General features: G+C 41.2%; 1 protein-coding gene across 4 annotated transcripts; it reads right to left on the bottom strand.

The window, feature by feature from the left end:
* Positions 1-13,281: 13,281 nt before the first annotated feature.
* MORF4L2 (mortality factor 4 like 2) lies at positions 13,282-25,931 on the bottom strand. 4 transcript variants are annotated; one of them, XM_087813551.1, is made up of 6 exons: positions 25,830-25,915; positions 24,514-24,869; positions 23,049-23,121; positions 22,671-22,761; positions 16,557-16,659; positions 13,282-14,826 (listed from the first exon to the last, which is right to left on the bottom strand). In XM_087813551.1, exon 6 carries the CDS (start codon positions 14,800-14,802, stop codon positions 13,936-13,938), a length of 867 nt encoding a protein of 288 aa, XP_087669677.1. In that variant the 5' UTR covers positions 14,803-14,826; positions 16,557-16,659; positions 22,671-22,761; positions 23,049-23,121; positions 24,514-24,869; positions 25,830-25,915; the 3' UTR covers positions 13,282-13,935. The 4 variants fall into 4 exon arrangements, with proteins under 4 accessions (XP_087669677.1, XP_087669676.1, XP_087669675.1 ...); XM_087813550.1 differs by lacking the exon at positions 24,514-24,869 and having other exon boundaries at positions 25,830-25,931; XM_087813549.1 differs by lacking the exon at positions 22,671-22,761.
* Positions 25,932-26,716: the final 785 nt, after the last annotated feature.

The raw sequence follows: 26,716 nt of genomic DNA, 5'->3' as shown, positions 1-26,716 counted from the left end.
AATACTAATCAAAACTCAATTACTTTTACAAATGAGGAATAAGATTATACAGATTAATAAGAGGCCAATCTTGTGTTCTAACTCAGATTTGTCTGAATAAAATTCTGCCTTCTTCCTACCCTCCCACACTGCCTCCAGTTTTGATCGTAGTTCCCCAGGGTTTAGGGAATATGTAATTAATTTGGACTTGCTAAGTATTATATTGTTGGTTTGTGCATTTGGGTGAGTTTTCACATTATTATCTTTATCCAGGTAGAATTGCCCAGTCGGCAGTTAGATACAAGTACAGTATCTAGAATTCTGAAAAGAAATTGGCATGGAAATATGGATTGTGCCTGTGGATACCTGGCATATAGTAAGCACCCTAGGAATGAATATTTATTGAAGTATTGAATAAATGAAGAATTCAATTGTATATCCTGCTATCCTTTAATATGAATATGTATTTTTCAAACTAAAGTGGGATTGTATTGAATGGACTGATTCATAAGCTATGTGTAAAAATCAGCGTTTTCTTTAAACCTTCTGTTTACCAAGACAATACCCTTTTTTTTTTTTTTTTTTTAATATATCTCTATTGATTTCAGAGAGAGGAAAGGAGAGGGAGAGAGAGAGACAGAAACATCAATGATGAGAGAGTCATTGATCGGCTGCCTCTGCACGCCCCCTACTGGGCATCCAGCCGAATCCCGGTTTGAAGAGTATTTAGAAAATAGAGGTCAGCGCGCCATCTGGTGACCAGAACGAGAACTGCGAGTTGAACGCAGTTAACAAAGGACAGAGGGGAGGAGAAAACTATTGGGTGGAGGGAGAAAATTTGTTATTATGGAGGGCAATGCCTCCACCTTGACCCACACTGGCCTATTCCTGGGGGTGAGCGGTGAGATGGGACAAGAAGCAACATATAGTTAGATGGTTTTTCCTTGTCTCACATCAAGGTAAGTGTGTGTGTGCGTGTGTGTATGTTTAAACCGAATGGTCTTATTTTCACTTTTTCTCTGATTGTGGAAATTATAAGTTTCTACTAGAAAAGGTCCAATGCAGAAAAGTATAAAAGAAGATATAAATTACCTATAGTTCCTTTACCTGGAGAAAATAATTGTTAATATTAACATGCATGTACTTATATGTATATATATCTTTTTATATACTCTATCAATGTACTTTTTATATAGTATATATGTATATTACTTTGTTATATTCAAATACCTTTATGTATTCATATATATATATACATATATGGTGTCCCAAAAATGTACGCACATTTTTTTAATGTAGATTCTATTACATTTTGAAAGTGAAAGGTATTTTAATAAACACTGCCTTTATAATTATTCAAAGTGTGTATACATTTTTGGGGACACTCTGTATATTTGTGGGTATATCTTTTAAAACATCTTTTTATTTATTTTTAGAGAGAGGAAGGAAGAGAAAGAGAGAGAGAGAAACATCGATTGGTTGCCTTCCATATGCACCCTGAACGGAGATCAAACCCGAAACCTGGGTATGTGCCCTGACCAGGAATCGAACCGGTGACCTTCTGGTGCATGGGATGATGCTCAACCAACTGAGCCACACCAGCCAGGGCTGTAGCTATATCTTATATAGTACATATTTTACTTATTCTTGTCTTTTTCTGTACACATGACATTCATCCATATGGGACTTACATCAACCACACCCCTTGATGAGAGAGACAATCTTACCTTAGTCAAGCTGGCTAAAATTGAACAAATTTATTAAAAGGGTTTTAAACATAAGCTTTGTCTATAGTGTACTTATGTAAAACTAAAACTTAACTTTCTTTTTCTCTGTTAAAAGGGCATTTTCTGGATTATTGGTCTGCTCTATTTTTTTTTTTTTTAACCTTCACCTGAGGATATTTTTTTCCATTGCTTTTCAGAGAGAGTGGAAGGGAGAGAGAGAAACATCGATATGAAAGAGACACATTGATTGGTTGGCTCCTGCACGTGCCCCGACCAGGGCTAGGGACTGAACCTGCAACCGAGGTACATGCCCTTGACTGGAATCTAACCTGAGACCCTTCAGCCTGCGGGCCGATGCTCTAACCACTGAGCAAAACCAGCCAGGGCTATTGGTCTGCTCTTGATAAGAGACAGTGGAAGGTTTTTCTTTATATCTTCAATGAGCTGCAAGGATTACTTGTAGATATAGAAAGGGAGGATTTTGTGTCTTACCAAATTACTTTACAGTAGCCTACAAGGTGATAAATCTGCTACTCAGTAAGCCACTTCACCAAGGCCTAATGTCCAGGCTCTAGGCCTTGACATTCTTTCTGTGACAGTACCAAGAAGGCCTCTCTTCTGTGTTTGCTCTACAGGGAAGGCATTTTCAATGCAGGTTAACTTCAGGGGCCTTTTTGTGGACAAAGCTGGCCGTGATCGACTTCACTGGGAGGAGAATACTTCCATCTATGTTCAGTATGGCAGAAGTCCTAGGTTATTTATTTAAAGAGTTCATGGAAAGGAACTGAGGAACATATAGCATAAGAGGAGACATGAGGAAGGATGGGAGAAGAGATTAAAGGTGTCCAAAGTGAAGGTGATCTTTTATGTACCATGATTAAGTGATGAAATCAGACATAGACTACAAACCAAGCGATGGGTCCACAGTGCTCTGAAAGAATCCCCTTTTTGCTAGCCTGAGCTAAACTATCTGGTTCTATCCACAAGCAATGGTGGTGTGAAGCCTTTGCTGTCATTGGACTGGCTACTTAATGGCTCTCAACACCTGTGGTCTATTTTTATGTTCCTGAAATATTCCTAGGAGCAATTCCTTTATGAGATGTATATTCCTTTATATTACCTATTCCTTTATAGTACCAGGTCTGGGGAAATCACTCATTCTAGGACAATGGCACAGCAAGAGCACAGAGTAAGTATAAAGTATGTTTGGGTAACAGTGATTTGGAGTCTTTCAGGCTGGAACAGAGGAAAAATGGTTGAAAAGGCTTAGAATATGTGACTCAGGCTGGATCCTGTAGAGCCCTGAATGTCAGGAGAGGGAACCTAAGATTATTCAGTGGATTGTGGGGTTACCATGCAGAGCCTTTGAGCAGGAGAATGGCAAGATGAAATCAGGAAATAAGGTAGACTGATTTGATCATTTACTAGTTCTTTGAATTTTTCTCTAGTAACTCCAGTCCACACGGGACATTATCATCTCCAAATTTCTATTGACCTGCTAATAATCCCTACCTCACAAACTGGTGAAGGGGCACATGGGATAGCCCACTGGCCTATACAAAGCAACCTGTCCCCATGTGGGGCACATAACAGGGACAGTAATGATGAAGTTCCCCGAGGTCTCTAAAGGACAAGTACCATTTCCTTTTGGTTGGCCTTTGTGTATCTCCAAGCTATCCACCCTCACCCTAACATACCCTGGTAATACATAGGAAATCATGACTGCCTTTCATTACATGTCCAAGGAGTAAGGGTCCATCCTCCTCCAATTTAGGTAAACGCTAAAAATCTAAGCAGCAAAAACAATGCTGTTCAATTCAGCTTGTAACTTCTGTTAGAATTGGAAGCAGTAACTAATCCATGATCATGTATTGGTGAGGTTTGGGGGGCTCACGAGCAGAATACAGTTGTTTAGATGAAGTGAAAAACTCCAAATGGGTAGAGAAATGCAGAGGTGAATTCACCTTGAAGCTAATGAAGCTTAAGCTTCATGGCCCCTTCATTTGTATGGGCACCATCTAAGGCCTCTAGGAAGGGTTATGGTAGGCAAAGTTCTAAGGTGATCCCCAATGGCCTTCACACTTGTATAATTCCCTCCTCTTGATTGTAGATGGAACCTGTAAATATGATGATATCATTCCCATGATTATGTTATGTTATATGGCAAAAGGGATTTTCCAGATGCAATCAAGTTCCCAAATCATTGAGTTAATCAAAAGGCCGATGCCTAAGTGGGCCTGACCTAATCAGATGAGCCCTTAAAGAGATGGCCTTTCCTTAAGTCAGAGATTTGAAGCATGAAAGGGATTCAATGTAAGGGAGATTTTCCACTTTTGGCTTTGAAGATAGAGGGACTGTGCGGCAAGGAAAGTGGGTGACGGCTGAGCTAAGTTGATGGGACACGATGAAAATAGCACCTCATTCTACAACCATAAGAAACTGAACCATGTAAGCTTGGGAAAGGGCTCTAAGTTCCAGATGAGAGTGTAGCCTGGCTGACACCTTGACTTCAGCCTTAAGAGATCCTGAGCAGAGAACACAGCCATGACATGTTTGGACTTCTGACTTACCGAACTGCCAGCCAAATAAACAGGTGTTATTTAATTTAAGCAGCTAAGTTTGGTATTTTGTTACATGGCAATATAAAACTAATACAGGAGCTACACTATGTCTCATATTTTTGTAAAGTTAGCAAAAACCACAATGTGAGACAACTGTCTTTTTCTACTCTGACTTCTCTGGTTGATGGTGAGATGGATGTGGGCATGTTTGGGATCCAACTAAGGGGAAGTTGACTTGGATCCAACTAAGGGGAAATTACCTTTAGTTTGGGTTTAATTGGATAATTTATTCATGGGTTTCTCAGTCCCTTCCATGTGTAATTAGGTAATTACTAGTAAGATTTCATAGGGTAGTGAGTAGCTCTAGGATTCAAACTAGGGCTGTCTGACTCCAATGCTAAGAAGCCTAAGGCTACTCTCTATTTCATATGTTTAGTGAACCATGAACATATCTCATAGCTCAAATTAAAAGCATTTAGTTTACCACTTACCAGAATTTTATACTAATTCCCACTTCATTACCTAATATCAAGATACTTTTTAGTCTTGGCTCCCATTTCTGCCCTATAAATATAATATAATTAATCAAAAACGGACTCCAGGTGTTGGACAACCATGCCTGTGGCTTTGCCCAATCACACCCACACAGGTTCACATTAATTTCTTGGTGACTTGTCAGGAGATACTGACACTGACAAAGATACCATAAAACTCAAAATCTAGTCCTAGCCGGTTTGGCTCAGTGGTTTGGCCCAAGCCACCACCTTAAATACCATCTCCAGCTAGAGACGAGTATGTGGGAGGTTACCAGGCAAAGCACAGTAACCGAGGGTAAGGTTGTTATACAGATTTAAGTCCTTACCTTCTCCCTTGATTAGAGTTTCTAGTGTTAGTCATCCTTTTCTTCATGGTACAGAGAGGGAGACACTCTTACAAAAGGGGAATTTCTATTCAGTTTTCAGAGCTTTTCCTATTTCTGCTGTTTTTTGTTTTTAAATAATCAGCCTAAAGTAATTCTTATGCCTAAGAGGCATATTTTGGGGTGGCAAATTCTGCTCCCCTTCAGGACACTGACATAGAACTGGTTTGTGGGTGTCATTCTTAAGAATATTTATGACCCTAGCTGGTATGGCTCAGTGGGTTGGGCGCTGTCCCCTGCACTGAAAGGTTACAGTTCGATTTCTGGTCAGGGCACATACCCGGGTTGTGGGCTTGATCCCCAGTGGGGGTGTGCAGGAGGCAGCCGATCGATGTTTTGCTCTCACATTGATGTTTCTCTCTCTCTCTAAAAAAAAATCAATAAAAATATTTTTAAAAATGAATATTTTTTATAAGAATCTACACAAGAAAACTTAAAGCCTACATAAGAAAGAAACTAGAGAGGTTGACAGCAGTTTACTCAAATTTAACAATACTAAAAATTTTCCCATCACCAATAATGAGTTATAAAGCTGAAATCTTTATAAATAATAATAATGATAAATTGATTAACCATGCAAAAGGATTAAATTATCTTTACATTTTTCTCTAGGAAAAATGATATGACAAAGATGTCATATGAAGAGAGGTTTGTAGTCACAAATTGTAGGGGAAAAAGTCAGAGGTGTGCCAGTCAGTTAATTAATCAAAATGTTATTTGTATGGAAATGGAGATGTTTTGTGTATGTTAGCTGTTCAAATTTTGTAATTTTCTGTGATTTATCATAAATAAATATTAACTTTGGTACCTAATTGCCTACGTTGCCCTTACTTTTCTAAAAATTCTTGTTTCTTAACAAGGGTCCCCAGATTGTAAGTTTTAGGCCCCACAACCTAGATCTGTTCCTGAGAAGCTAAGAAGTGTAGTAGGAAATTTTGATTGCAATTGGAAAGGGTTAATAGAGATGTGGATGTGGTAGATAACTGGCAAATAGAGCAGTTGTGGAGGTTTTATTAATAATAATTTTGAAGACCAGAACACTGTGACCAGCTTTTAAAATTCAAAATTCCAAGTACTGTGAGAGTCTGTGACCAGAGGCTGACTTCATGGAAAGCCCTCCACATGCACGGGGGGGGGGGGGGGGGGGGGGGGGGGGGGGGGGGGGGGGGGGGAAGTACCTCCAGCTGCTCTGTATATTTCAAACTTCCAAAAAGGGGGCTGCCTAAAGGATCTACATTTGTATTATCACTGAGCAGGGAAAACAGGTGGCTGGGTTATATAGCCACCCACACACCTCAATCCACCGCCTGCTTCCCAAACGACCATAGATGGCTCTATTTCTATTCTCTAATGGCTAACAGGGTGTAGGCTACTAGTATCATTAACTAATGATAATAATGACCATAAGGAACAGAACTGACAAATATTAAAAAGAACTAGTAAAAGTCACACCCTCACTCCGAACCTCATTTCCTGAACCCTATTTCAGTGCCTGGACAGGACTGCAAGAAAAATGGTAGACCTTGGGGTCTTGGGGAAGGGTAGGTGGACGGAGGGTCTAGGGAGCAGGAGTGAAAAGAAGGAGACATGGTGGATTGACCCCCAAGGGACTGATCCTCTCTGATAATCTGAGAGAGGCAAATAGAAATTCCAGGGAGGTACATTTTTCCTGTTTCTGGCAAAGACTGAAAAGTTGAAGGGGGCTGGGGCTGGGGCTGGGCCAGGAGGGATCCCCCGGCTCCTGCTGCAGCGCTGCTGGGTTAATCTGGGGCCCAAGTTCACTGTTAACTCGGGTCTCGCCGGACAAAGGTGAATTAAAGTCACTGTACAGCTTGAGTCCTTTCCCACCCGTGCAGCATCTCATTACCTGGGAAGCAGGCGGGCACGCTTCTGGACACCAGGCTAGGAGGAGGGCTACCGCCCGCTCGGGATCTGAGGAGGTCTGAAGGAGCAGAGGTGATCCGAAGGCGAGGGCCCGCACCGGAGCGGGTCCCGCGCTGCGTCCCTGTTCTCCCCCTGCTCCGGTCCCTTTGGGGAAGGGGTCGGGAGGGAAGGCAGTCAGGTGTGGGTACGAGCTCCCCATTGCAAGGAGAGCAGGCTGGCCTCTAGCCCAGAGAAACAGGCGGCTTCCCTGCAAGTGGATGTGAAGGTAGGAGCTACCTGCAAAATACCGAACCGAAAAGGGGGGCGGTGAGCACAACCGCAGCACCGCAACCCTCCCCCCCCCATCCATTTTCGATTCACAAAATGGTGAGCAATGGGGAATGCTGGGGCCCGCGTACTCGCCAGCTTCCTATCGCGGAGGATGTGGGCGTGCCCGAGAGAAAGAGGGCGGAAGAGAGGTAAGCGCGCGGGATCCCGCCGATGGGTGCGGGAGTGGCTGGGGCCTCCGGCTCCCAGGGGTGGGGGAGGGTTGACGTGGGCGCGAATCCTTCCGGGACTGCGTCCCCCCCCCCCCCCCCCCCCCGCCGTATGCGTTGTGTGTACATTCCCAACACTAGCGACCTGCGGGGTGCGTGTGTGCATTCCCCACACTCTCTCTGCCCTGCCATGCGTGCGTGCATTCCCCAAACCATCGACCTGCCGCTGGTGTGCATTCCACATAATCTCGCCCTGTGGCGTGCGAGTGTGTGTGCATCCCCCGCGCTCCCACCACGCTGTGTGTTCGTTCCTTACAACTCGACACGGCATGGGCGTCAGTGTGCGTTCCAAACCATTTTCCCTGCTGTAAGTGTGCATTCCTTATACTCTCGCCCTGCCCCGTGCGCATTCCTCACACTCTCGTCCTTCTGCGTGTATTACATACACTTTCACCCAGCTGTATGTATTCTCCACACGCTCGCCCTGCCAAGTGAGTGTGTGCATTCCCCACACTGTCGACCTTCTGTGTCCATTTGTGCGCATTTTCCACACTCACCCTTATGTGCACATGTGTGCAGTTCTCCACACTCTTACCCTATATGTGTGCATTCCCCACACTGTCCTCCTGCTCTGTGTGGGGGTGCATTCCGGGAACTCATTGTGCCTTGTGTGTGTACTCCCTGCCATGTGCGTGCATTCCTACACTCTCACCAAGCATGTGCATGTGTATATTCCCCACAGCTCTCGACCTGCCATGCGTGTGCCTTCCCTAAACTCTTTCCCTGCTGTATGTATTACCCACACTTTGGCCCAGGTGTGTGTATGTGCACATTCCTCATACTCTCACCCTTCCATGTGAGTACATCTCTACACTCATGCCCTGCTGTGTGCATGTGTGTTCATTCCACACATTCTCACCCTGTTGTATTACGAACTCTTGGCCAGCTGTGTGTGTGTGCATTTCCCACATTCTCACCCTGCCTTATGCGTGTGTGTACATTCCCCACACTTGACCTGATGTGTGTGCACATTCTCCATACTATCGCCCTGCTTTGTGCGAGTTGTGTGTGCATCCCCCACACTCTTGCCCTGCTGGGTCTGTGTGTGCATTCCCCAGTCTCACATAAATCACTGCTGTGCAGAGCCGGTTGGCCCAAACTAGTCATGTGGCCTCAACTAACAACAAGGGTTGGGGGTGGCTATGGGCCTAGGAAGTATAGTTTTCTGGGTGCTCAGAGGGAATGTAAAGTATAAAGTGAGAAAAAAGAAACTATAAGAAAAATATTCATAAGAATTCAAGTGGGAATGCCTTTCTGAAGTACTAAAACAAAAAATTAAAAATTAAAAACTAAAAAGTGACAAGTGTAATGTAAGAAAATTAGGTATCTATGAAGCAAAGCAAGATTGAATGTGCACTTGGCTTTTTGTTTTCTCTGTGATACCATCTTGGAGGTCTTTGTGTCTCCAGAGCAATCTTCAAGGTTATGGCAGCCTGGTGGTTGCTGGTTGGGCTCGATTCCTGATGGAGTGAGATGAGGGTCCAGGGGCTCACAGGATGAATCCATTCCCCTGGTGCTCTGAGGATGTAGGACTCACCCTAACCAGACTCCTCTCCAGGTTGTGACTTTGGTTTCTCTGCTCCAGCCTGCAGCAGGCACCAGACTCTCCTAGGCTGATGGCCAGGCAGTCCTGGACATGCTTACCTGGAGGACAATGACTGGCCCCATCTGAAGTCTGTTTCTCTTTTGGAGAACTTTTCGTAGAGGAGGAGATAAAGCCCCCAGGATTTCTAGCTGGGAACATCTTTGAACAAGACCTCTGACCTGGGCCTGACCAGGTCACTTGGGGCTGAAGCAGAAGCGGCTGGTCCTTCTCTCAGAGTACAGTGAAGTGCACCCCCCTCCCCCAAAAGTGATGGACTTCCAACAAGACCTCACCCATTGCTCCCCTACCCACCTTGCTCAGACTCCCAGAAGGGCCTTGGATGTGACCTGGTCAGTTTGGGTGGTTCTGCAGTGACTTTAGCTATATGTGTGCCTGGCGCAGTGCTTGTGATGTCTGCATCAGCCCAGACCCAGAGGCACAGGCGATACGCTATGTCCTGTGGGTGAATACTACTACTGTTTTTGCATTAATTTGCTACTCCATCTTCTTTTGCTTAGTACTATTTGCCTATATATTAAATATAAAATATACACTGTATATTTTTTCATTCCTTTATTTTGAACTTTTCTGGATAATTTTAAGCGTCTCTGAGAAAAAGCATGAAACTGGATTCTGTGCTTTGAAAAAAATCCCATCTGAGGTTTTCCTTTTAATATGATTTTAATTCATGGACATTATGACTACTGACATACTGCAGATATATTTCTACCTTCCTCCTTTGTATTTTCTATTTAGCATATTTTTTCTTTGTGCCCTTCTCCTCTCCTTTGTTTGGCCAATGGAGTTTTCTCTGGTATTTTGGAATTTATAGTCTATTTTTAATCTTTTAGTGCTTATCCTAAGAATTTTCTAAATAGTGTATCTTTTACATTTTAAACAAAATTGTGACTATCTCCAACTTCTCTTTCTTGTACAGACTTTTACATTTTGAAATTTAAAAAATATGTACATAACTTCTAATAATTGGCATTTCCATAAGCAAGCAAACTGTTAACCATTGTTATAGTTCACAATTCATGATGCACTTTTAAATATCTCATTTGATTCTAGAGAAAGCTCAGCTAAGTACCTTCATAATGAATTAGGGGGGGAAAAGATGAGAAGAGAGCTCTTTAGTTCTTAATGGTATCTTTAAAGGTCCTCAGAGTGTGTGGACTTCAGGTTGAGAATCACAGATCTTCGGTGTGTATTTTTCACCCTTTCCTTTTGGGAAGGGAGAGAGCACTATCATTTTTGAACATTTATTGTGCCAGAAGCCTGCCTTAGGTGAAAAAAGCCTTATATTTAATGGCTACCTTCTTTACTTTTTGGGTGTTTCATGGTGTCATGAGTTATTTCACATGCTTCTGGACCAATCCACATACACTCTCCTGAATGGAAAATGGGCTTATTTATGTTGATAATGATACTGATGAAAATAGTAACAATTATAAAAGCTATTTATTATGGACCCCCCATGTCAGCTGGGTGTTGAACCTCATGGGGAAAATATACAATACTTCAAAACTACCCTTTAGTTTTAGAAGGGAAGTCATTTAGGCATCTAGATGGTTAGATGAACCTATATCACTTGTGTAGTTTCAGAATTGAGAACCTTGCTAAATCAAGAGATTCAGGTAATAGTTTGGGTACACTTATTACAATTTCTTTCTTTTATAAACAGGGTGGCCTGATTTAGGTCCTAATAAAGTACTTTAGGTTTCTCTTGAATATTCCTAAAGTGTTTAAAAAAATGAAACAATTAACAAGAAGAAATCTGCTAAAATAACTGGAACTTAACTGGAAAATACTGAATTGTCAGTCATTGAGATGCTAACGTGTGTATTGTGTTCTTATATTTTCTCTCTCTCCCATTTCATGCAGAGATCCAGGAGAGGGAAATTTGTGGCAGAGCTGGAAGCAGAAGCTGTTGGAAGCCAGTGTCTTTTACATTTTGAAAAGGATTATATTCCTTGAAGAAATCAAGCCAGATGTCCCTGGATAGGAATGGAGGGCATTCGAGGGCATTAAGAGAAGAGAGGTCAGGGTTTGTGTGTCTTGCCAGTAGCAGAGATATGAGTATTCTCCATGTGAGGACCCAAGGTAGACCCTGTGGTAGGCTCAGGGAATCTAGGCACCTAGTCTTGCCAAAGATTCCCCTACCCAGAGGGTTGGATAGAGGCAGCAGGGACAAGGGGGCTGCTGCAGATACTGTAAATGAGCATCTCATCCCTACTCAGTGTGGACAGACATCTGATGACAGTGGGGAACTCTTCAGGAGCTGGTGCTAGATAACACCAAAGATGGGGATCCCCAATAACAACTTAAGTGGATATCCCACCAACATGCTATGGTTGGATCTCAGGGTCATATTTATGTTGACAGTTAAAGGCAGTTTTAAAATGTGGTATTTCTAACATGCTCAAGCAGGTGAGCTAAGATCCATCTGTTTGCTAGGCCTCCTAGTCAAAGTTTCAGTAACAAAGGAAACAAACTCTTATAGAGTGTTTCATGAGTATCACAATCTATTTTACAACTGTCCTGTGAATTGATGAGTTCTTAAGAACTCATATAGTTGCAGGCCCTAGGTCCCACAGAGGACATAATTCTAAGAATATATGGCAAAGTATGAACTATGGTTATTTAAGGAATGTGTGTGCTAGAAACCTCTCATTTGTCCCCCTGATCTACTTTTCCTCCCTGCTGTGTGTCTATATAGATTACATCAAAGGTCTTCCTTGACTTTTGGCTTCTAGTTTGGCCAAAGGGAAATACCCAGCAGGAGACAGAAAGGAGGGAAGAGCAAGGTCAGGTACCCCGCCCCCCACATGGTGGATTCTCCCTTTGATTCTCTTTAAGGTCTCTGAGCTGACTACATCCTTAAGATCACAGCTGTAGTTAGGTGACCCTTTTCCATACAGCTGTCTATCATTCCAGTAGGCCCCCACTGCTCCCACTTCCTTTCTTCACCCTGCTCCTTCCTCTCACCTCTACATGCCCCTCCTCCTCTTCTTTGCCTAGAGGTAGTAACACCATGTTACAGGCTGAATCCATCACCTTCAAATTCATATGTACAAGTCCTAACCCGCAGTACCTCAGAATGTAACAGAATTTGGAGATAGTCTTTACAGAGGTAATTAAGTTCAGATGAGATCATCAGGGTGGGTCCTAATCTGATGACTGAGTTTCTAAGAAAAGGAGATTAGGGCAGATAGGCACAGAGGAAAAGACCATGTGAAGTCACAGGGAGAAGGTGGCCCTCTACAAACCAAGGAGAAGAGAGGCCTCAGAAGAAACCATACCTGTTGACACCTTGATCCTAGACTTCTAACACTCAGAACTATGAGAAAATAAATTCCTGTTGTTTAAGCCACCCAAGCTGTGGTACTTTAATGTGGCAGCCCCAGCAGACTATGACCCTACTACTCTGCTGACAACTTGGGAAAAATTCATTCTTAAATACCCCTTACATTACCCATTTTGAGTCCCACTTATTTCCTGCTGGGACCCTGAACTGATCCAGTGGGAATATATGTGATTCTTATTATAAATTTCCATATACGGTATATTCATAAGCATAGGCATCCAACACCATCCCTCTCCTCCATAGATCCCCTACTCTAGGATTCCCATGCTATGCCCAAGGTATTATAAAAACAGGGAAGACAACATTAATGCTGAAAGTAGGGAAAGCTGCTTGCTATCCATGGCCCAAAATCTATAAGTATTTCTGATAGAGGTAACACTGAAGGGGGCTGCCCGTGCTTCCTCTGGTGGAAAGGAGCAAAGCATAAGTGTAAAGGACTGTTATAATTACCCAGTAAATACCCTATTATACCAGCTCAACTCATAGGGGCAAGGAGCAGAGAACAAAGATGGCTCTCTGTGATCCCACCATGTGAAGCCATACTGAGAGGGGGAGGAGGGGGGAGGCAACTGGCTTGACAGGGCACACTCCTGGCTGCCACAGCTAACAGAAAAAGAAATTTACCAGGAGTCGGAAACACTCCTTTGACACTACCCAGGTCTTTCCTGAGCCTGCTGACTTGTTAGCCTCTGTAACATTAAAGGCACACTGCAAATTGCTTCCTTTGAAATTTAGAAACAAATTTTATTTAAGATCTGAAATACAGTTCCTAAAATATCAACTTCTCCAGAAAACCATGGCTACACAATAATGCATTGCCTCTATCATGTTAGAACGTGCATTAGACTCAAATACAAAAACCATGAGACAAATCACCATCCTTCAACAATTTGAGCAAAGATAGAATGCCTAAGGAACAACATAGATGGACTTGCAGAGGATGGGCTGTTTTACTTCAAGCACCATTAAAAAAAGAGCACAAATGCATGGGTTTTCGGGTATATACATTAAGTTGAACCTTTGGCACTAGGAAATCAGGGCATTTTTATCACGTAGCATTAACACATAATTAGAAAATTGTGTAGTGTCAAAGGGATAGAACCACCAGCATTCAAGCAATGTTGTCAACTATGCAAGAAAATGTTCTACTGAATGTTTCTTCTTTGTCTAATTACTGCATACACTGGTAGCAACTTTGAAATGAGAAAAGGAGCTTGTACTCCTTTTATTTTCTGTTTAAAATGAAACAGAAAAGCTGAAATATAAGCCCTGTTATACATTAACGATTTCAAAGGACATCAATTATACAAGAAAAAGACTAAGAACAAAAAGAGTGTTTACAGATACCAGACATAATAGTGAGTGGTCAGTAGACCCTCACAGGGCTTTGCGGTGGTACTCAGCCGAAGCCACTTTATAATCGCTGGCAGTAAACAGAGATGCAGCATTCTTTGCCAGATATTTTAGGAAATCATGCAAATAGCCCAACAATAATGCAAGGCTCTTCTCATCAAGGGGCGTATATGCCAGCATTGCTCCGATTCTTACGAATAATCTCAGTAGGTGTGGCGCTCCATAAACCTGGGACATCGGCGCATCAGGGTGAGCCAGGAGGATTTCGGCATACTGGGGCCTCTCAAATTTGTAGAGCAGCTGAGTGCCCAACATCACGTTGAAGTATTCTTTTATTCCCGCGACGACTTCATTCACTGCGTATTCCTTATTGTCGACATTTCCCTGTGATTTCTTGCAGCTTGCATACTCTTCTAGAATGGCGTCTACGTTCTTCTTAGCAGGAAGTTGAAACAGCTGCTTCTGCCTGGTAACTAAGTCCCAGTCCTCAACAAGCCATGGTTTTAATTCTTCAGGAATCTTCACTTTAACTTCCATTCTATTCTTAAATGCATCCTCGCTTTCAACAGTGGGGTCAGCCCGGGCCCTTTTCTTCCGAGGTGGCTGAGGGGCTTCGCTGGTACTGCCACCATCTCCGTTCCCAGGAGTCTTCTGCTTGTTCTTTCTTGTCTTCCTCACAGATCCTGAAGGGGGGTTCTCTGCAGAGCGACCCCCCCATCTGCCTGGGAGAGCTGGTTCCAGATTCTTCGGCTGTGGACCAGCAGTCTTCTTTCCTGATGAGGCCCCTCTCATCTTACTTCTCTGCATATTGCTTCTAGTTGGTTTTTTGAAGTTGTCTTCTTCTGCAGATTGTTGTCCACGAGTTTGAGAAGCCTGCTTTCTGGAACTCATTCAACCCTGTTTTTATTTCAACCACTGTAATATATAAAGTATTTTACTCGGTTGTTTTCTATGGTGACCTTTTAACACACTATGCTTCATAAAGGCCCATCAAAGCACAGAACATGCTACTCTCTTGGAATTTGGACCATTTCTAAGTGACTTACTACCCCCCCCCCTTTTACCCTCACTACCTCATCAGACCTGCCCATAAATTCTTTTTTGATACCACCCAAAAGACAGGAATATAGTTTTGGAGAAGAAAATAAATTAAATGGGAAAGAAACTACAAAAGGCAGTGGAATTGAAATTCGACTTTTCAACAGGAAAAATGACAACACGAAAGAAATAAGATAGATTTAGTTAACTGGGGGTTTCTACGGGAGTCCAGGTAGGCCTGCGCTAGGATGATGAGTCAAGAGAAACTGAATATAGAATCTGGTAAATGAAGAAGAGGGAGGAGTCAAAGTGGCTCTGCAATTTTAAGCCTGGGTAATTAATGAATTAATAAAAGCACAGATTTTCATGGTTACTTTGGAATCAACAATAAAATAATAAGAAACAGGTCATTCATTCATTCATTCATCAACCTATTTAGTCATCACACATTACTGCATATCTGCTTCAGAACAGGCACCATGCTACGTGCTAGGCATTCAAGTATTTAGTGACAATTATAAAACAACAAGGATAGTGGTGCGATTGTACACTGGTACAGACACTAGGAAAAACAGTATGAAGATTCCTCAAAAAATTAAAAATAGAACTACCGTGTGACCCAGCAATTTCACTTCTGGGTATTAATCTGAAGAAATAGAGAACACTAATTCGAAAAAATATACGCATCCCTATGTTCATTGCGGTATTATTTACAATAGCCAAGATGCAGAAGCAACCTAGGTGTCCATTGATAAGACAAGTGGATAAAGAAGATGTGGTCTATACATACAATGGAATATTATTCAGCCATGAAAAGGAATGAAATCTTACCACTTGCAACAACATGGAGGGACCTAGAGATTATTATGCTAAGTAAAATAACCCAGAGAAAGACAAATACCATATGATTTCACTCATATGTGGAATCTAAAAGCCGGAAAAGGTGAAGTGGATTAAGAAGCACAAATTGCCCGTTATAAAATCAGTCAAAGGGATGTTAAGTGCAGCACTGGGAATATAGTCAATAACTATGTATGGTGTCAGATGGGAAGTAGACTTGATTACTCAAGGTTCTGAGAATGGGTAATTAAGTCATTAGTATCATCACCAAATGAGACTGCATCAAGAGGAGAAAATGGATGAGAGAGAAAAGAAGTTCAGTATTGGATCTATTAAGTGTGAGGTGTGCAGTTAAACATGACTTTAAAGCTCAGGTGAGAGGCTAGAGTCAGAAATGGAGATCTGAGCCTAATTATTATATAGACGGTAGCAGGATTTATGAGAGCCAACAAAATCATTCATGGAGAATAGAGGAAGAAGAACCACCAAGTATGGGATTCTAAAAAAATAAATAATAACTAGGAAAGAATGATATTTAAGGGGTGAACAGAACGAGACCATTCGGCCAGGCCAAAAAAACCCAAAAGTGGTCAAGGTAGTCACAGAAGAATTAGGAGAATGTTGTTTTGGAAGCCAAAGAAGTTGAGAGTTTCAATAAGGAAAAGGAACAATCTACAGTGTAAAATGCAGCAGAGAGGGCTAGTAAGAGGAAAAAATAGTGTTCTATGATTCTTATGGTGACAAATGCAACAATTTCTTTGACTTACACAGTCCTCTTCCTTCTTGCTCTTCCAAGAACTCCTAGTGTTTTCCCAGATGGAATCTTACAGATCTTCTGGGATGGTCTGGAAGGATGAAGGGGGAGACAACCTAGAAAGGAAAGCAAGTATCTGCAATGAAGATGAACTTTTGTGAAACACAGAAAAAAGAATCTAACTTATAAACATGCAGTTTACAATTGTGGTATCAGAGAAAAAAATGAGTTCTGCTGTTAGACATGCTTCTGTTTTAATTAGGCTCCACCATATATCAGTCGTGAGGCATTAGAAAAGATACGTAAATTCTTTCTCGTCTATGGAATGTGGCAAATTACCCATAGCCTTCACAGGTTCATGGTAAGAATTTCATAAATATGTGACTAAACAGCAAGCATAATACCTTGCAAGAATACCTGCACATGTGAACAAGGAAACAAAGATGCTCATTGCAGTGATGTTTTTAATATTGGAGAACTAGAAACACCTAAATATTCTTCAACAGGGAAATGGCAATTTAAATTGTATATGCACACTACGGAAGAACATTCATATGAATTAAGCAGAGACCCATGCATTGACATGGAAAGATATTCACTTATAGATTATTAGGTAGACAGGTTACATAATATGTACAATAGGATCCCAAAGAGATAGATAGCACAGGGAGAGAAATAAACATCAGTTTCAATTCTAATGTACTGGGTTAACCAATTTCTGTGTTTTAAACCCATGTGTATAATTGCATAGAAAAGTATCTTTTTAAAAAGTTTTTATTGATTTCAGAAAGAGGAAGGGAGAGGGAAGGAGACAGAAACATCAATGATGAGAGAAAATCATTGACTGACGCCTTGTGCATGCCCCCCCACTAGGGATCGAACTTCTACCTCCAGGTTCATGGGTCGATGCTCAACCATTGGTCCACACCGGCCAGGGTAACCTCTAGGAAAGAATGGAGGGGATGGTGGACCAGGTTTAAACCAGGTTCCTCTGGTAACTACAACTTTAGGCAACAGAAAAAACACTTAGCTAACCTCTAGCCCTTAAGACAATGTGGGCAGGTGTCAGGGAAGCCCTGAAGGGGAAATAAGAGGTAAGCAATGCTAGAAAACTACAGCCCTGAATCAGGGAAACCAGTTACTGGGAATAAAGGCTTGGTGCCAGCACTTTCATTAAGCAAATGGTATCCTCTAACTGAAAGGGCACAAAGCTCTGAGCAGAAATTAAAGGGCAGTTGTCCTCAGCATCAAAATCTGTGCACACAATGACCCTCTGGGAATCTGAGGCTTTCTGGCTGACAGATAAACAAATACATCCTGTGAAGGATCAGTGACCAGTGTGCCATGACATTATATTGTAAGCAATCATACTTACAAAATAATGTTCCTAAAAAAAATTGTGACGGGAACACAGCATCTGAGGATATCAGAAAATTTAGTTCAGTAATATAGGTGAAATTCAGAAAATCCACCTGGGGCTAATATAGTACCGAGCTTCCATAAAACAAGAGGATAGTTAATCTACAAATTAAAGTAAGACAGCCCTGGCCAGTGTGGCTTAGTTGGTTGAGTGTCATCCCATGCACCAAGAGGTTGCTGGTTCGATTACTGGTCAGGATGCATGCCCAGGTTGTGAGCTTGATCCCCAGTGGGGGGTGTGCAGGAGGCAGCAGATCCTTGTATCTCTCTCCCTCTCCCTTTCTTTCAAATCAAAAGAAAAAAAGTAAGATGGCCCAGTACTAACCAGACTATAAAATACACAGAAGTAGAGCCAGGCTGTACAGGAACTATTTTGGAAGCTACATTGATCATCCACAATTCCTTAGTGAGGAGGAACTTAAGAATGATAGCTGAACCTACTGGTATCAATTATATGTATGTGTGCATACATATACACACACACACACATATATATAATGAATTCATAAAACTACAGAAAGGAATTCTGACTCTCATTAAGTGGGTGAGTTTCATCATTCTCTACAAATGCTTCTATCTCTTATATCTGACATTGTACAGAAAATACCTGCGCCATTAGTCAAGGTTTGGGCCCAGTGAATAAAGCCAGGGAAGCAGCCTTTCTAAAGAACTGTCTCAGTACCTTTATTTTCATCTGAGTATCCCACAGATCAAGCAACTATTACTAGATGGGAGTCAGAAGCCAGACATCAAAGAAAAGGAATACCCATCCTTTTGATGTGTTTCCTACTTGTCAGTTTATGGATAGCCTTACTCAGGTCACTGCGCTCTGTACCTTCCTTCCCAGCTTACACTGCCTCCATGCACCGGTGACAGATGTGCTGGGCACATCCTTCATTTAGAAAGTTGATATTATAGTGCTTTATTTTGAGCTGTTTTTAAATCTGCCAGTTTCCTTCTTGGGTTTCAGGCTTTTTACGGACTTAGTACACTCTACCTACTCTTTACTCCAATCATGCTTCCTCCCTTTGTCTCCCTCATTTACAAATCATGAAAGTCCCGTTTCCTGTTTAAATCTCCACTTACTCTAGCCAACCCCTCCCATCTCCAATACCACATGAAGCTGACATTAGTGCTTCAGAGCTTAGTATTTAAATGTTTCATGTTAGTTTTGCTTATGGAACCTCACCATTGATTTTCATTTGCCATAGGTCTTGTGTTAAAAATATCTTGCATCTTTTGCAGCAACACTTATGTCCCTGATGGGCATACTATGGTGAATCAAAGTGGGGTGATTCAACAAATAGGGGAAATGGAGGTATAACTTAGCGAGAAGCCATCAAATATTTTTCCACTTGTTCTCTATAGGTCAAAGCTCTAGGGTATGCAAGATATTGTGAAAACACATCTGTATGTTTGCCTTAGTTTTCTAACTTTAGGTGAGCTATCTTCCCTTTAAAAAATGTGCTATTTCCACGTCCTCAATTTATCCTATAATTATTAAAACATTTTTGCCCTTTCATATTATTCCTGTAAGATTTCCAGATGCAGACTTAGTGGGTCAAGAGGTACTATGTTGCCTAATTACTTCTGCTAAAAGTTTTACCAATTTCCCACCTCATACTCTGGTCAGCATTGGCTATTTGGCTATCTTAATTTATGAATTTGGTAAAGAAATGGGTTTGGTTTTTCAGTTTGCATTTTGTTATTAATGATGTCTAAACATTTTAAAAATGCATTTATATTTTAGCTCTTATTTTATATTTTGATTCCTTAATCTATCCAGAATTTATTATGTAAGTTATGGACTGAAAATCTATATATTTCCCCCCAATTTATTTTGTGGTAACATTTACTGAGTAATCTTTCCTTTATATACCTACAAATACCAAATGCATAAAGATGCGGGCATTCTCCTTACAACCTCCCCTCTCCAATCCCAGAATGAGTGTGCATGCTTTCAAATCTTTTTATGTACACATTTACACAAATAACATACCTTTAAAACTAAATGTGTATATATGTCATGCATTTATTTGGTCTTGACAAAGGTTAAACAACATATCGCTCTGCACCTTTTCTCCCTTTATCATGGACCTCCTTCTGTCTGCACATACCTAGCTCATGCTTTCTAATATCCACATCATTCTATAATCTCTACATAGCGTAATTTAACCCGTCCCATACTAATGAACATTCAGGTTGCTCCCAATACTTCATTATTACAGAAATGCTGTAACAGACATCAGTGTACAGATATATTAGAGCATTAGGAAGTGTAAAGTGTTCTTTCAAAGGATTTGCTAATTTATTTTTGATGAGATAAAAAACTTTGTAAAGAACCACTTTAGCCCAGCTGGGCATGGCTCAGCGGTTGAGCATCAACCTAGGATCCAGGTGATCAGGGTTCGATTCCTGGTCAGGGCACATGGCCCGGTTGTGGGTTCAATCAATAACTCTCTCATCATTGATGTTTCTCTCTCTCTCTCTCCCTCTCCTTTCCTCTCTCTGAAATCAATAAAGATATGTTTAAAAAAAACCACAAACCACTTTAATTTGTACTCCCAGCAAAAATGTAAAAGTTCATTCACCCACACCTTCAGCAACAATGAACAAACATTGAAAAAAAAAATTGTTTTTTGGGGGCCAATCTAATAAGATATTTTATTTGAATTTGTGTGATATTGAGCATTTTTTTCATAGATATCTTTATGTAAATATTTTTGTACCCCTTTCTGCTAGGTTGTTTGCTTCTTTTACTGATTCCTAATAATTAAATACTAAGTTTTTTTGGTATGTTAGAAATATTTTGTCCAAACTGTCAATGTGTCAACCTTTTCCTTTGTGAACTTTGGCATTTATGCCTATGCCTAAGAAAAATGCTCCCCAAAAGTGGTCTAAAAAAATTCCCTATATTATTTCTTGGTATTTTTACAGTTTCTTCCAAATATGTAACTAATTTTTCCTAATATTATTAGAGTCCATCCCTTCCCACTGATTTGATGCTATTTTATAATACTCTATATTTCTATAGATACACGGGTCTCTTTTAAGGAACTCTCTTCCCAGTGATCTTTGATTATTCAATTTTTAAAGGTATCACTATTTCTAGGTTATCTGTCCTGTCACAGTGATATGTCTCTTCTCACACCAGTATCACATTGGTTTAATTACCATAGTTTAAAGCCATAAATGTTGCCCTAGGGTAACACTTGTAAATGGATTCCAAGGATGTTCCATGTTGTATTATTTGAAGTAGAAAAACACTGGATTTCAGCTAGAGGACTATCAATAGTGATTTGGCAAAATAAAATGTGGTTTATCCATAATATGGGCTATCATGCCAGTTAAAGGAATGCCACTATGAAAGGAATCAAATAGAATTCTATGAATGGACACGAAGACATCCCAGACAATTTGATTAAAAATAGCAAGTTGCAAAACAGTACCTATAGTGTGACACCATATTTATATAAAAAACAAAACAATATTTTATATATATCCATACACATTTTAAAACAGGTATATAACTTAGAGATCTAGAAGGAAATAGAACTGATAATAATGGTTAATTCTGGGGAGAATGAGAAAATTGGGGTGATGAGAAAAGGAAACCTGAGCCTACTCTGCAATATATAATTTTTTTTTTATATTACAAGGAGAATGTATGCACATATCAACTCTGTGACTAAAAATTTATACTGAAATATACATATTTAAATCCACAATGACTTTCTGATCTATTCTTATCCATGGATTTCACAGAGCTGGACTTTTCAGTTAATTATCATGGTGTGCCATATACTTTGTGGGCAAACATTCAGACAGGTTTCTCTCCTTCCTTCTAAAGTCCTGCCCATCCTCAAAGGCCCAGGTCAAGGTCCTTTTTCTCCTTGAGTCTTTCTCTATTTCTGGCCACTCTGGCTCTTGCCTCCTCTGAGCTCCTATTGGCCTAACCTCCCTCCCTTTATCCTTTAATCATTCTCAAAAGGCCTCCTGTAAAGGGGTTTTGTGCCTACCCATCTATTGCACATTTTCCACCAGGTGGTGCCCTCCTCTGCAACCTCGCTTTCAGAAAATATAAAAGGGAATATATAGTGATACCATGGGAAAATTCCTTCATCTCCTCATGCAAGTGATGGGCCATTCAGAAATGCAGACTCCAAATGCTAATATTTTTGTGTATGGGTGGGCACAAATGAGTGTGAACACCTACAGTTTGTTGGAATAAACCTTTAAATGCACCTATACAATGTCAGTTACATTGATTATCAATTCTCTCTTCTGGATCTTGGGACTACTTTCTGTATGTATAACAATTATTTTTTTGAGTCTAAGACAAAGATGGAATAATATAAAAGCTGCTAGCAGACTGAATATGGTTACAATTTGCTGGTTAAAATTATAGCTTCTGGACACTCTCTTATCAATAGACTCAATATCTTTCTAGATTGTTAGGACGAGTCAGAAGTTGTAATTCCAGAATTCAGTTTTGGTAGTAACTGCTGCTTCTGGAAAATCAGGAGAGAAACCAACAGTGTTAATTTTTTACAATTCCAAAAAGAGGTATCCACTGCTTTTAGAAGTATACCAGAAGCACTGCTAGAATCATTTATTATTAAAGCAAACTCTTTTATGTGTCAAGCACTATCCTGATACGTTATAGGTAATCCCCTTAACAATCCTATGAAGTAAAAACTATTATTACCTTTATTTTGCTTCTGAGGAATCACAGTTAAGCGTCAGAGCCAGGATTTAGATTCAGGAAGTCAGTAGTGGCTCTTAACCACTGAATTATGCTGCATATGGGATGCCACAAAGAAAAACAATACATAGATGTATGAATCTAACTATTGGAGGTCAACTGTAGTATCTTTTATTAAGGAATGTAAGATAACACAGCCCTTTGTTTTTTAGGCACTTAATGTACTGGATGCACCAATGGACTCAGCTTCATCCCTCCCTTTTTAGAATTGAGCGCTTTCCCAGATAGACACTTACTAATATTTAAAATATTCCTGGACAGTAAAGGTTATGTGGAATTATCTTGTTTGAGAACTGAGGCCAGGAGAAGGGAGGCACTTACCCAAGATTCTGTAATCAGGATCAGACCTTCTGATCCTTACTAGGCAGCAAACTTAGCTTTTCTGATAAATGGCCTAGAAGGTCAAACAAGGGGATGGGAAAGGACATAAAATAAAAAGATATGAGATGATGTTCTTTTCCTCCTCCACCAACCATTGCATTTTATCACACACAAAGGACACCAAAGCTGATAAATAATGTACAAGTGTTTCTTTTTCCTTTCTTGTGGTTACATTTTCAAATTTAGTGTACATTTATCCTGATTTTTGAGAAAGTGACTTGTTTTGCTTTTGCTTTTTTTTTTTTAACTTTTTATTAAGGAAAATTTCAAATGGTGAAAAATGTAGAGGGAATATTATAAACCCATTCGAACCTATCATCCAGCTTCAACAATTACCAACTGAAGGCCATCTTGTTTCATCGTAACCCCACCCACTGCTCCCCCCCCCAACTCCGATTTTTTTTTTTTTAAAGCTCTTGAAATAGCTGACCTTCTGTATTTTATTACAAAAAATTGCAAACATATACCAAGGAAAACAATAATATAAGGATCCCTATATGCCCATCACTCAGCTTAAATGATTATTAACTTAGGTCCAATTTTGTTTCATCTATACCTTTCCCCAGGTCCCCCTACTGCTGAGATTATTTTGAAACAAATCTTAGTCATCAATGCATTTTGAAGCCAATCCCAGACACATTATTATTTAATTCGTATTTTCGTATATAGCTCTTAAAAGACAATTTGAAAACATAACCACAATACCATTATAATGTCTAAAAACATCGGCATCAATTCCTTAAAAACACATAAAACAACAAATCTATCTTCCAATTTTTCCAATGTATTTTAAAGTTTTTTTTCACTGTCGGTGTTCGAATCTGGATCCAAACAAGGCCTACTCATCCCATGTGGTTCATCTCCAGCTCGCTCTCGTTCTCCATCTCTTTCTCCCCCTCCCCCATTTTTTTTAAACTTTTCAATATGGAAAATTCCAATCCCCGCTATTCTAAGGTAATTTCCAAATAGTATATTATTTTATCAGTAAAGACTGATGTCTCCCTTATATCTCTAATTTCTTCTATGAAAGGAGCTGATGGGCAAGAAAACCACTATAATGAACGAATTTACATAATTTGTTTTTTTCTCATTCTGTTACGCGGATTTTTCTTTCCACAATTATAGCTAATATCTTTGGGAGCTAGGCTTCCTATTAAATGGCTTATACTAACATACAGGACACGCTTCTGAGGTACACGTCTCTGAGGTACAGACTTATTATTATCACCATTTCACAAACATGGAAACCGAGACACAGAAAGAACGGGAGCCAGCCGGAGCTGGGCGTTGGCGTAGGAATCTGAATTCGAATCTTCCCTATCGTGAAACCATTAATTAATCTTTCCTATATACACAGCGAGAAGAAGAAATCGTCAACCCTTTCTCCCCACCCCCACCCCGAAACCTGAAACGGGAATCCACTTCTTCCCAGCAGCGGACGTGTGATCACTGCCGTCCCTCCAACAGCCATAGTAAAGCCAGGTTTCTCTGGCAACTGATATCCATAGGCAGACACGTCACCCTGGAGGCGGGCTTATGCCCTTCAGCCAATCACATTCGCCTGGTCTAAGTTTTAGAATGTTCCATAACCAAACGATTGGACGAGGCTCATCACGTCACAATGATACTTAGCCGCAGTAAAGGGGGGGTGTAGCAATTTGCTTCTTCACGGTTAAGGCTTGAAGCAAACCAATCCTCCTCCTCCTTTAGTGTAGGCCCTGGCCAATGATGTTCGTCCTCTTAGGTTCTGAGCCTGCCCACCTAAAGCGCGACAGTCCGTGGGTCAGAAGTCTATAGGGCAGGGTGTTCACGTGGCCTGTTTTCACGACCCAGAGTTCCCCAAACCAGAGGTTCTTTTTTTTTTCCTGCAGGGAGGCATTATGGGGGCTTTTTTTTTTCCCCCATTGGGAAAGGAAGTGTCTACGTGGCCTACGGAAACAGGATGGGCGGAAATGAGCTAAGGTTCCCGCGAGTGGGGAAGCGAGAGGTCAAATCTGGGGCCACGCCCCCGAACCACTTGCGCAACTCTTGGAGGAAAAAAAAAGGCAGAATCGGGGTTTCGAGGTGTGCGAGTGGGGGCGGTGGGTGCTGCGGCCGCGCGGCGGTGGGGCCAGCGTGGGTGTGAACGGGCGGGCTTGCGTGGCCTTGGGGTTGGGGTGCGCGCGCGCCAGCCCTCATGGCGCAGGAGGCGGTGGGTGTGCGCAGGCGTGCGCAGCTAGCGTTGGGGCCCCTACGTGTCCCGGAGCGGGGGCGTGCTCGCGCGTGTGTGTAGGCGGGTGTGCGCGCACGATAGGGAACGTTCTGTACTTTTATGCTTGAAAATTGTTCTAATGAAAAGGAAAATAATTAAGCCAAGGCGATCATCCCAGAAATAAAGGGCCTTTGGTAGAACTATTTTCATCTCCCTTATTAATTTTAGAGCCGAAAACTACACTTTGTTCCCACATTCTTCTCAGTGCCCCAGTCCTGTTCCAAACCAAAGCCTTCCCCGAAGGTTAAGAGCCAGACCCTCGCTTTCACATATTAGCAAGTCCAAGGAGCAGCTTCTTTCCTCTTCCCTAGTTTCTCCCCCTTCCTCCCTGCTTCCCCACTCCCTCCCTTCCTCGCAAAGTTGCGTGCAATTCTCCAGACAGACAAAATTTTCTGCTGAGAGTATCTATATAGACAGCCTTCCCCTCCACTATGGACTCTGAATGCCTTTGGGGGCAGAAGCTCTCTTACCTTTTTGTCCCGATCTTCAAGCACCGTGCCCTTCAGGCAACTACGCACTCAGTTAATTTTCCAGAAAGTTCTGAGTGAGGTTTATACCTCTTGAGTCTGCCACCAGATGCCGCCATATCCCAGCAAAGGATTGGCTGTTAGGTCCCTGGAATGATGGGATTTTCTTCTCCCCCTTTCTGATTTGCTGAACTTTTCAATGTATAGGGCTATAAATATCTTTCATTGCTAGGGAAAAATCAAATTAACTTCTATAAATAGCCCTACCAGGCAGAGAACTAAGGCCCTAGATCCAAATGTTTTTCCTGATTTCTTTCCTTCTTAAGAAAAAGAACACCCCCCCCGCTCCAATCCTTTTTTCTTTCTTTGATTTTTTTTGAGGGGGCGTCAGAATTGATTAATGACCCCAGGCACTGATGCTGATGAAGATTCTAACCCTTTATATGCACCTTTTCAAATGCTGCTCCCCCCCCCCCCATCGTTTGGTCAGTAAAGACAGATAAGAACTTGGACCCTGGTATTGAAAACTGCTCTTTTCCACTTGAAAATTTTTATTAGATATGTGTGTTTACGCCCAATTTTCTATAGTGCTAAACTTTATTATGTCTTAGGAGTCAGAGACCTCATTTTAAACCCCATTGCACCACTTACTAGCTTTGAGGCCTTGGGCAAATGATTTCTGTTCTGTGATCTTTAGTTTGTTAATAGGAAGCCTAGCTCCCAAAGATATTAGCTATTATTCTGGAGAGAAAAATCCGGGTAACAAAATGAGAAAAAAACATATCCTTTACATGGATATTCTTTTTATTACTCACAAAATCCTTATTAGATGGGTACTAATAAATCAAAATCGAACAGCAAAAGTTATATCTCTTTGTTATCAATCATAT

This window comes from Miniopterus natalensis, chromosome X, assembly GCF_054644295.1.
Source record: "Miniopterus natalensis isolate mMinNat1 chromosome X, mMinNat1.hap1, whole genome shotgun sequence".
Classification (NCBI taxonomy): Eukaryota; Metazoa; Chordata; class Mammalia; order Chiroptera; family Miniopteridae; genus Miniopterus; species Miniopterus natalensis.
Note: the sequence above shows the minus strand (reverse complement) of the source record. Positions and strands in the feature narration are given on the sequence as shown.